Source organism: Hirundo rustica, chromosome Z (assembly GCF_015227805.2).
Source record: "Hirundo rustica isolate bHirRus1 chromosome Z, bHirRus1.pri.v3, whole genome shotgun sequence".
Lineage (NCBI taxonomy): Eukaryota > Metazoa > Chordata > Aves > Passeriformes > Hirundinidae > Hirundo > Hirundo rustica.
Window position 1 is genome coordinate 38,200,273 of NC_053488.1, and position 12,477 is coordinate 38,212,749.

At 40.6% G+C, this 12,477-nt stretch overlaps 1 protein-coding gene across 2 annotated transcripts in view; it reads right to left on the bottom strand.

Moving 5' to 3' along the window:
- Window positions 1-12,477, bottom strand: part of FRMD3 (FERM domain containing 3) — a 150,179-nt gene that overhangs the window by 54,348 nt on the left and 83,354 nt on the right. For both annotated transcript variants that reach the window (XM_040090729.2, XM_040090730.2), the window contains one exon: window positions 6,997-7,075. In XM_040090729.2, coding sequence (XP_039946663.1) covers window positions 6,997-7,075 — 79 coding nt within the window. The remainder of the gene's footprint in view (window positions 1-6,996; window positions 7,076-12,477) is intronic.

Consider the following 12,477-nt stretch of genomic DNA (forward strand, 5'->3'; position numbering starts at 1 on the left):
AAGCCGCAGATCCAGAAAAGCCTGATATCCTCCACATACTATACATGGAGCAGAAGCCAAAGCCTCAGAGATGACCACAGCATACAGGAGTGTATTGGGTTCACATGGCCAAGCCTTGGTAACTGTGGGGACACAGGGGTGGCTTATGTGAGAAGCTGCTGGAAACTGCCTCTGTGCCCCACAGAGCCAGTCCATGGCAGCTCCAAAGACAGACATGCTGCTGGCCATGGCTGGGCCAATCAGAAATGGTGGTAACACTCTTGTGATAACAGATTTAAGAAGGAAGAAAAAAGTGATTGCACAGATGCAATCGTGCAGAAAACAGGGTGAGAACACATGAGAGGAACAACTTTGCAGGCACCAAGGTCAGTGGAGAAGGAGGGGCAGGAAATGCTCTGGTGCTGAAATTCCTCTGCAGCCCATGGTGCAAACCATGGTGCAGTATCTGTTCCCCTACAGATCCTGGAGATCCACAGGGATACAAAGATCCACTTGTAGCCCATGGAAAAGCTCCACATCAGAGCAGGTGGATGCAACTTTGATCATGGTAAAAAGTTGCCACTTTTTACAGCAACAGGTCTTCCAGAGTCAGGTAGACTCCATCTCTCTAACAAGGGCAAAAGGATTTTAGCCTATGAGTAGGCAGGGCTGATTGAGAGGACTTCAAACTAGGTTTGAAGAGGGAAGGGGATGAAAACAGGCTCTCCAGAGATGAGCCTAAGGTGGCAAGCCAGAGTCAGGGGTGAAATCAGCAGCCCAGCTGACATGCATGTACACAAATGCATGCAGTGTGGGTGACAAGCAAGAGGAGTTGGAAGCCATTGTACAGAAAGAAAACTATGATGTCACCATCATGGAAACATGGAGGGATGACTTACGTGACTGGAGTGCTGCAATGAACGGATGGTTATTTGCTCTTCAGAAGAGAAAGGCAAGAAAGAGTTGTAGAGGAGGCTCTGTATATATTAGGGTCCTGGTTCCCCACTCACTGGGGGAGTCCCAGATGACTGGAAGCTGGCCAGTGTGGCACTCATCCATAAGAAGGCCGAAAGGGGGATCTGGGAAACTATGGGCTGGTCAGCCTGACCTCAGTACTTGTCAAGGCTGTGTAACAGATCATCTTGAATGCCAGCAATTACATGGCACCAGCAGGATAGCCAGGGGATCAGACCCAGCCAGCAGGGGTTTTTCTTGACCAGTGTGATCTACTTTTATGATCAGAGATAAAGATCATATGGTGACCCACCTGGTGAATGAGGAAAAGACTGTGGATGTGTATACCTGGATTTCAGTAAAGCCTTTGATACTGTCTTCCACAGCACTCTCCTGGAAAAGCTGACAGCCCACAGCTTAGACAGGAGCACTGGGTTAACTTTGCTGAGTTAAGAACTGGCTGCATGGCAGAGCCCAAAGAGTGGTAGTGAATGGAGTTACATCCAGGTGGCCTGTCATTACTGGTGTCCCCCAGGGATCCATGTTGGAGCCAGTTCTGTTTAATATCTTAACCGATGATCTGATGAGGGGATGTAGTCCAACATTGACAAGTTTGAAGAGGACACCAAGATGAGAGTGTTTTGATCTGCTGGAGGGTAGGAGGGCTCTCCAGAGGGACCTGTACAGGCTGGATAGATGGACTGAATCCAATGATATGAGTGTGCCAGATCCTGTACTTTGATCACAACTACCTCCTGCATTGCTAAAGGCTAGGGACACAGTGGCTGAAAGGGACCTGGAGGTACTGATTGACAGTGGACTGAACATGAGCCAGCAGTGTGCCCTGGTGTCCAAGATGGCCAATGGCATCCCAGCCTGTATCAGGAACAGTGTGGCCAGCAGGACTGTCCCCCTGTACACAGCACTAGTGAGGCGATACCTTGAGTGCTGTGCCGAGTTCTGGGCCCCTCAATTGAGGAAGAATGTTGAGTTGCCCCAAACTGTCCAGAGAAAGGCAGCAAGGCAGGTGAAGCATCTGAGGCACAAGTCCTACAAGGGGCAGCTGGGGGAGCTGGGGTTGTTTCCCTCTTCCCCTGGAGAAGAGGAGGCTCAGGGAAGACCTTATCACTCTCTACAGTTATTTGAAAGGAGGGTGCAGCCAGGTGGGGGTCAGTCTCTTATCCCAGGCAACCAGTGACAGGACAAGTCCTTAACTGCACCATGGAAGGTTTAGGTTGGACATAAGGAAAGTTCTTCACAGAAAGGGTGACTGGGCATTGGAATGGGCTGCCCAGGGAACTGGTGGAGCTACCATCCCTGGAGGTGTTCAAGGAAAGACTGGATGAGGCACTTGATGCTATGGTCTAGTTGACCATAAATGTGTTAAGTCATAGGTTAGACTTGATGATCTCAGATGTCTTTTCCAACCTAGTTAATTCTGTGATGCTTGAGGAGGCTGTGAACTCATGGTAGGCCTGTGAAGAGAGGAGCCCCCACCAGAGCAGCCTGTTCTTGGAGGGCTGCACTCCATGGGCTGCAGCAGTTTTGGGAGGACTGCTGCCTATGGGATGGACCCACATTGCAGTCACAGAAGGCTGTTGCTCATGAGATGGACTCACATTGGAGAAGTTCATGGAGAACTGTCTCCCACAGTGTAGGAGGGGAATATCTCCCCCTGAGAAGCAGAAGAAACAGCATGATGAACTCATGATAACCCTCATTTCCCACCTCTTTGTGCCATTGAAGGAGCTGGTAGATATGGGAAGGATGGACAGGTGGGAGGGAAGATATTTCTAAGGTCTTATTTTACTTCTTATTATCCTACTCTGATGTTGTTAGTAATAAATTCAATTAATGTCTCAAATTACCCTCTTTTCCCATGATGCTGTTTGGTAAGTGATCTCTCCTGGTCCTTATCACAATTCATGGACCCTTCATAATATTTTCTCACCCCTGTGAGAGTCCTGGCTGTGGAGGAAAGTGAGAGAAAGGTACAAGAAGGGTCATCACACTACAAGAAGCATCATTCTTCTACTAAGGCTAAATGTCTTTCCCCATTTAAAAGATTATAAAAAATATATATACGCTGCTTGTGTTGCAGTCTGCTGAACCTCCAGTGCACATACAGAGGCCAAATCATTTAAGAAAAATAAGTTAAATCCTTACCACTCTCTCATCACAATTTTTTTAAAGGCGTTGGGAAAATTACCTAATTAAAAAGAAAAAGTATCTCTTTAGTCTTTCTCAAACGTGTTTCAAATGTGCAGCCTCGGTGCCATGCTGTGGAAACTATTTCCAAAAATAAGGACAGTTCTTCTAAATCCATGCTGACACCCATTAAGATGATGAGCTGAGAAGCCCTGAAGCGCATTAAGATTTAGACTTCATTGACAAGTAGGGATTCAGGTGATCTATCACTACATAAGCAAGAGAGGTCAACGCAACAACCCCCATGGCCTCTGGCAATATATTGTGAATTACAATCCTAACACCCGCTCACTTGAGAGAAAAGGGTGACCAAGGACTACACACAGAACCTCCCTTCCAGAGTGAGAGGCAGAAATATTTTCCACAGAATTTCTTCTTTAGCAGTAATATTTCAGAGTGCCTTGACATCCAAAGGCAGGCAGTGATTCTATTTCAAAAGCATAGCTATGGAAGAAGTTGTTAATTAAAACAAGAGAAGATGAAAGTAAGTGGCTGGAAAGGTACGTGACTGACAATATTCTTAGTTGTCCTTAGCAGTAATAAAATGCAGTAACAGGCAAGCACACAGCATCATCTGTTGCCCAAGGTGCTCCAAACACAGGATTTTTTTTCTATACCATAGACATAATGATAACTTCAGATAGGTCAATCTCCACCTCCATTTTCTGAAAATAGTTTCACATGTTAAACCACAGAGTAACTCAAGGATTACAGTCAAGTCCTACTTATAAAAGGTAGGACAGAAATGAAGCATCTGTAATCTGAGGGGACTACTCTAAATTTTCTTCCTGTTGTGATATATATCCTAAAGTTAATTCATGTTAAAAGATGTAAGATGTAATTCAACCCCTATAAATATAAGTTTTGTTTCTAATCCAGTATACCAAGAGTTAACTCAGATGAAAGCTGCCCAGAGAAGGGTGCAGGAATTTCTTTTGCCAGAAAAGACGTAAGAGGGACACGAGGAAACTATGATAGGAATTACCCGAAAAAGGGACACGAGGATGCCTCTGCCGGGAATCGTTAAGGGGAGAACAAAGACAACGGAAAAAGGAGATGAGAGCCAGGAGAACCAGATGATTACATCAGATCGATATCTCATCCGTCTCCTCCTGAAATTAACATCTTCATGCCACGCCTGGATCCAACCATTAACGGCATTGTTCTCTCCAGCTGCCCTATTCAGAATCCCAGAACTGGAACATGAATGTCTAATGAGGCTGCCTCGGAAGGAGGATCCTCGATGTCCCGAGTTTCTCTCAGCAATCCAGTGTATAAAAAGAGACTGCTCCAAACCAGAAATGTGAACTTGGGGGGTAACATACTAGCTAAGTGTGTTGCCGCGTTTACCCAGCGCCGATCCCGGGCTCGACGCTGTCCTTTTAATTGTGGCTGTCCGAGACTGTCATTTTGTCTCTCAATAAAATTCCAAAATTTTGATTTATCGAATTTGGTGAATCGTATTTATTACACTGTAAATGATGTCTAAATCCTGAAAAGCATCTCTAGCCATATTACACTAGTCTCACAGAAATCAAACCTTTACTCCATAGACACAAAGCTTCACATTCTGAATAAATGATTTTTTTTTTTTAACATAAGCTATTTCTATGGAAGAGTAAGAAAACCAGTTCTTTTTAGGAACTGTAAGTGTCTGTGATGTGTCCTAGATGCTTCATTAAAGATTTGTTCCTATGAAGTTTTACAAAGCATCAACAATAATCCACAAGGGATTAACCACAGGGTTAATTAACATTCTGAACCAGAGTGGCATGGCGACGTGACAAAATGTCTTACCGTAAAACTTAATTTCATTATTCAAATGGGGACCACAGACACCCATCAGATTTCCACCCAGCTGAAGAAGTGAGAGCAGCTCTGACATGCATAGGCACAGACAGTAACAGAAATGCAAAGGACTATTACTCTCACTCAGCTGACTGTACATACAGCTGCAAAATTCAGATGGCTTTTAAGTCAAAGGGTGACAATATTATTAATCTATTTTCAAAACATATTAAGGGAAAAAAAAATGCAAAGCAAAAATCTACCAAAAAGCCAACTAATCCTCAAGGTTTCATTACTGTCCTCCATCAAATGCTAACAAACATTCTTCTGCTTGAATTTCATCAATCATTGCAATTTAAAGAAAAATAAAAATAACTCCAGACATTCTGGAGCATCACCTTGAATCTGATCCTCAGCTTTGGTCATGAAGCAAATTCTCAGAGGTTGGTTACAAAACTGCGCTTCACTAGCTCATTTCAGGAGCATTTTCCGTATTTTGTTATTGTGTAAGACATATGGGCAGAGACAAAGCAAAGCTTCCCAAATAACAACTTTGGGAAACTGTTAAGATAATCAGATACAAAAATGTGTTGAGTTAATGATGTCTTGAATTATTTCTCCTTTTTAAGCTCTTAATGGTATTAATTTTTTTAATAAAAGACTATAACCTGTTTTTCACACAACAACCTAAGATTAAAAATTTGAAATATCCCAGCAAAAACTAAATTGTTCTCACAGCACAATACACATCAGTGAGCCAATTATTGGTGCTTTGCATTTCAATAAAACTTATCCTGGGAGGATATCCAAGAAATTTTAAAAAGTCAATTTAGACTCTTGAATTTGAAAGGTCTACACAATCATACTCTGGATTATAAAAGGTAAAATGTTCATCCAAGAACAAACAGTAGCAAATAATGAAAATCCACTGATTTCCTAGTTTACAACCTGTTCACTCAGCCAAAGTTTCAGTATTTCATCCAAGAAAAATAGCTATAATATGAATGGCATGCCCCAGCTGTTCTATACAAACTATAAATGTACCATTCAGCAGAACACAAGCTGTTTCTGAAACTTCCAGTATGAGGCCACTGACAATGGGATTACCCACATTAACAAAGGGCTCGTGAGCATAAGCACATGCAGTGCTCGGGGGAAGAATCAATGAAGAACCTAAGGCAACAAGTGCTGAGGCACTCGGTGCTTCTGCAGCATGCAGTCAACAGTCAGCAGCGTGGACTGCACACTAACAAGGTGGTAAAGCATATATACAGCCCTGCATAACTGGTACAGAGCTCAAAAGAGCTGTTACTTTCCTACATCCCCCCCCCCCCCCCCCCCCCCCCACATGCACTTCTTGGAAAAATGCCCAGAGCAACAGAATATTCACAATGGCCAGTAGGAAGGACAAAGTTCCCGTTCATTAAGTACAACTGTCGTACAAGCTGTTGTACAACTTCGTTTTCACAGCATAAACTTCAAAATTCCAACATAAGCAGCAAGAATTCTTACCCTCCAGAGAAGTTGTAGTTGAAAAATATTAATATATTGTACCTCAACATCTGTTTGTTAAAGGTCTTCACTACTTTGAAAAGATTGTCCTATTTGTGATCCTAAAGACACACCCAAGAGAAATTTAAGTGAGACTATCCATAAATCTGTTGAAATAGTTAGGGCTGAATTAAACTTCCCAGATTTTTTCAGAAGAGAAAAAAAAAAAAAAAAGGTAAAGAAAGAGGGGAAGGGACAAGGGGAAGGGGAACTTATCCCTTCCAGGGAAAGAACCAAGATAAATTTTGCCCAGTCATTTGAAAGTTCATGTATCGTGTAACTATTTGTCTGTATGTTATAGAAAAGTTCCTTTAAACTGATTAAAAAATCTATATGTATCACAGTAAAAAGAAGATGATCAGTGTTGCAAATGTCAGCCTATGCTAGTTATATCAGAAATAGCGAGCACCTTACTCTACACAACAATCTGCCTTTCTTGAACTTGTTAGCAATGCATATTAAATGCACAGACTAAAAAAAGAACCAAAACAAACAAACAAAAAGAACAAAAAATACCTGGTGAGCTCTTCTTTAATCTTCAAGGGCTCATGTGGGTAGAATTTCACTCTAAAGCACATGGTATATGGTGGATGAGCTGAAATGAAAAAAAGCATGAGAAGAGCATCAAACAAACATTGCTTAAGCTACCTTGAAGGAGGGACCTTAAAGAGCCTTACTAATGGTTAGTTCAAGCAGCGGTTCAAAAAATATTATTATATATCCTTTATTTTGGGGTGTTCTTTTTTGGCAAATGATAAGCAGTAAGCAATGACAACACTATAAAATTGAAGAAACCATTCAGTTAATGAAACTAAAGACAGTAGAAATATTTCTGTTCCCAGTATTTATTAAGATTATAATATCTAACTTTGAGCAATCAACACCCTGGTATCAACACCAGACCTGATATACAATCCTTTCAATAGAAAAGAAAAAGGGGAAAAAGAAAGGGGAAAAGGGGGAAACAGAAAGGAGAAAGAAGAAAGGATCACAACAGGAAACATTTCAATTTCACAGCAGTGCCTCTCAGGTACTTTGATTCAGGGCAAAGTGCAGCTATCTAATATTCTAGTTAGTTTCAAAATATTTTGGTCTTGGTATATTCTCAATGTACACAGTCAATTATAAATTTCCAAAACCTTGAAGAGATGGTGATTTTACAACAGGAAAAGGGAAGGCAGAAGAAAAGGGCAAAAAAAAAAATTACAGAGAAAATGGAAGACAACACGAGGTGAAATCAAAAATTGCTTTTTAAAATTGTAAATTATAACAGTAGTTAGTAAGCTACCAGAACATTTTACTGTACCATCTTCTTAAGCTTACCAGTTCATAGGCTTGTATAAACTTCATATAGTAATTAGTTCAACAATCATGATACTCTTCAAGTTACTCTGACTGCAGTATTTACCTCTTAGGTGCAGTTCCAGAAACACATCTCTGGATATCACACAGTTCCATGTTACGTACAACAGCAATAGAAAATAAAAATGCATTAAATCCTTTATTATGGTTGGTATCTTTTGGAAAGCTCAATTCTTCTTGAAGATAAAGGAATATTTTCCTCTTTGAAAATATCAAATTGTACTTATTTTAAGTACAGTCAGCCTCAACAAAACTTTTGATATCACTTTTTATCCCTTGTTAAAATAACTATTCATTTAGGACACAAAGAGGAATTTCAGAAGGGATGGGAAGGGAAATATGAAAAATACAGGGAAAAAAAATCAAGTAATCAGAAATACATAGAAATTAAGAGGAAATTAAGAAAAAAAAAAAAAAGCCTTAATTATTCTCTAGAAATGGTTTCAACTTTCACACTTTCAAATCTGGAGAAGCCTTCTGAAAGCTAGAGAAACTCTTTTCTGTGGGCTTTGCTGTCTTAGATGCAACTGCAGCATTGTATTACAATGGCTGGAAACAGTCTGCAAGACAGACAACGTTTTATCTTCCCTGCCCTTTAACAGCAAAGGAGAAGATAAAGTGAATTCACCGTCCCAGAGAGGAAAGCAGCCATGCAGAAACTCACTAAGGAGTCATGTTGCCTGGACAAAGCAAAACTAGCTTAGGTCATCTTAAATGGCTCAGTCACTCCTTAACAGCCATGTTAACACTAAACAAGGAAGAAGAACCTGCACTTTTAGAATACCGTTCCACTTAAAAAACGCAACAAAAGAGACAACATGTATTAAACAAGCAAGAGCTCTTCCTCCTGAGAGAAAAAAAAAAAAAAAAAAAAAAAAAAGGACTCTAATCTGCAGATTAAAAATTCATTTGGAAATTGTGATGCAGATATAAGAACAGTTAATGCATGTGTCTTCAGGGTGCTAGCAAATACAAGCCTACTGCCAGACCCAAAAATGTACTGAATTTTACCCAATTTTTGAGATGCCAATTAAGAAAAAAAAATTGAAAATCTGTCTGTGGTAAAAATAAATAAATAAATTACATAATAGAAGAGTCCCATTCTGGAAGTATGTGGTAACTACGTAAAAGTATCAGCTGCCCTATATGCAAAGAGTATCACAGTGAGGAAATGACAGCATACACTGCACTATAAAAATAGCTCACATTCATAGGAAAGGTTAAAGTAGGAAATGTTTTACTTGTAGCAGAAAAACAGTATGTGACAGAAGTACACATCAATGCACAGGGCATGCAGGAGATTTGTCAAGGCAACTTAAAGCCTATTTCACAATCTTTTCCTAGACTCAAGCTTCTCTAACAATATCCCTCCTCAGCAGTACAGCAATACTATTGCTGGGGGTTAGGTTTGGTCTTTTTTTTTTTCTTATAGAACTTTCCCCGTAAGTTGCTAGGAGACTAAGTACTGGTACACAGACGGTGCTTGACCAACACAAAGGAGGTGGACATAAGTCAACAGGGGGAAGATCAGCGAGATTTGGGGCAGGAAAAGGACAGGGCTGGGAGTAGCTTCGCTTCTTCTTGCTCTCAGCATCAGAGAGAAGAAGCCAGGCTGCTGCTTGCTGTGGGCGGAGTCCACTGTCAACAGAAAGTCCGGTCCTGGAAAATCTACCATCATCTGCTCGTGTGCTCAGGAATTCTGAGCTCCTTCGCCTGCCCTGCCGGAGCTGGGCCAGCCCTGCCCAGGAGTTGCAGCTTCTCCAGCACTGCTCTTTGTGTTACGCTGTAGCCCCACACTCCCCTGCCTGCTGGGACATCCCCTGCCTGCCAGGGACTTCCTGCCATTCCAGCCACCAGCCTGGGAGTTTCCACCATTCCAGCTTGGTGCTCTCAGAGTCCCAAGGGATCAGACTGCCCCAGGCTTTGTGAAACAAAGCCCCTCGAGGTGCCTGGTTCTGTTTATTATTAGTGCTGTAGTTGTTGCTGTTTGTTTGCTTTGTTATATTTACTAGTAAAGAACTGTTATTCCTTTCCCCATGCCTCTGCCTAAAAACCCCTTTAATTTTCTAAATTATAATAACTTGGAGGGAGGGGATTTGAATCCTCCATTCCTAGAGAGGCCCTGCACCTTGCTATCAAATACCTGTCTTTCAAACCAAAACAACTATACAAGTTTGCTGCAGCCTGCTAAGCCAAAATCTCTTCTCTATTGCTGTGCGAGAATGAAAAAAACAACTTGCAATTTGAAATGGTAAAAAGAATGATCGTATCATCTAACTCATCTCTGGAAATAAGAAGGTTCCCTGCAATTACAGAAGGAAAGGAAAACCAGCCACAATGAACAATGGTGAAGGAGGGAACTCCCAAAGCTATCCACTTTACTGTCCATCTTAATTTTAAGGTAGATCATAAGCCTCGTGTTCTTCCAAAGAGACATTTGATGATATGCAAACATTTAGCAAGGCCTTTGTCTTATAGATTTTACCACACTGGAGAAACGCACATGAAGACTTCACGTTCTTTCTTTGGTTTCTCTTAGCGGAACCCAAGACAGGCATTGAATTTTATCAGCTCAAGAGATATGACTGTCAAGACAGATAGTTTCTTAATTCCTTGAAAGTAAAATTACTTTTGACCACTTACATATTAAAGTGGAAACATTAAAAACAAACCTTTGCAAAACAGAGCAGAATTAGCAGAAGCACATTTCATCAACACAAAACTAGCAAGCACATAATCAGTTTTTTAATAGCTATTTCTTATAAGCCTTTTCTTTCAGAGGGTCCTTTATGTCTCAGATAAGGAGCAGCTAGCATTACAAAATGCCCAAGGCTCTGTCATAATTTCCTGTCATCAGAGTTCAATTTCTCATTAAAAACCATTCACAATTATAATAATTTCAAAGTATTTTGGTGTGGAGAAAATGACATTGAAGCAGAGCCATTAATTTGCCAGTTTATATGCTAACAGTACATAAGAAGTGAAGGAAAAAGTACAAATAAAATCACTTATGTTAAATGCTGAAACCAGTCAAGATCTAAACACTCATGGAGGAACTACACACAGAGCATAGTTTTCCAGGCAACTGGTTGTAGGTTTTTAAAGTTTATTTCATTTACATTTAACTAAGATACAGTATTCTATATACATCAAACAAGAAGGATATCCCTAAAGTATACCCAAACTAACACAACACCATGACCAGAACAAATAGGGATACAGGAGTTGCCTCCCTTGGTATAGACATTAGTAAGTAACAGACCGAGTTTCACATTAACTACTTTTAAGCAGTCTACAAAAAACTCCACACATTCATATTACCATTTTCTCCATAGAAAAAGAATCTGAACAAAGAAGAAAATATTTATGTGTGCTGGGGTAGAGTTAATTTTCTTTGTAGTGGCTGGTACAGGGCTGTTTTTGATTTGTGTTGAACATGGGGTTGGTTGATAATATGTTTTTTACTGACACCCTGGTGAGGAGACTAGGAGTGACTTGGAAGTTGGGAGGAGGCACAGACAGGACAGATGACAAAAGGGATATGCCAGATGACATGACATCATGTTCAGTATATAAAGTGGGAGGAAGAAAGAGGAAGGGAGAGGAATGGGAGATTTTTGGAGTAATTGTCTTCCCAAGTCACTGTTACATGAGGTGGGGCTGTCCTGGAGACGGCTGAACACCTGCCTGCTCATGGGAAGGGCTAAATGCATCCCATGTTTTGTTTTGCATGTGTGCACTTTTCCTTTCCCTATTAAATTGTCTTTGTCTTAACCCATGAGTTTTCCAGCTTTTACCCTTGTCTCCCTGATCCTGATGGTGGGGGACTGAGCGAGTGGCTGTGTGGGCCTTCACTTCCAGCTGGGGTTAAACCACAATGCTGTGAAAGATTAAAATAGTTTTTAAAAGCTGCTGAAAAACCTGATTGTGAAAAACAAAACTTTCAAAAAGTGTCAGCTGAAGATTTTCCATCTTTCTCTATTTGACTGACAAATGTAAAATTTCAATCTCCTTTTTACCAAGCACAAATGCTACCTTCTATAATGCACTGCACTGTCAGTGTTGGGGTTTTTATATTAAACATGAAGTATACAGACGGATACTGAAAGCCAAAAGCAGATGTTAAAATTATCTTCATAATCCTGATAATGCAACATTGCAGAAAACTCCCAGCATCTCTCCTTGATCTTACATATTATCTGAACTTCAATATCCTACAAAAAGTTAGTGAAATTTAAGAAACAAACAAGCAAGAAGACATATTAGACTTAAATAGTCTTCACATTCACTAGTTGTGCAGAAGCATCTCTGGGGAACCATAAGACGTATGCCATTGTTTCCATATACTTCTTCCCTTCCCAGATGAATCAACTGTACACCCATACTCCTTGCTGAGCATTTTTAAGACAGGCAGAACATGACTCAGTGTTTTCATGCATAAGTGATGCCAAATCTATCATAAATCTCAAATTAGGTATCTCCCACATTGCACTCATCAGTTACAGAACAATACAGGGCCAGGTGGATTTTTGTCAGGTGTTCATAATAAAGCTTAAAATGCTGTTATTAAATCTTCATTAGGATCATAGAATTCAGATTAGGATCGCACCATTCAGATAAGTGCCTGAAGGATTG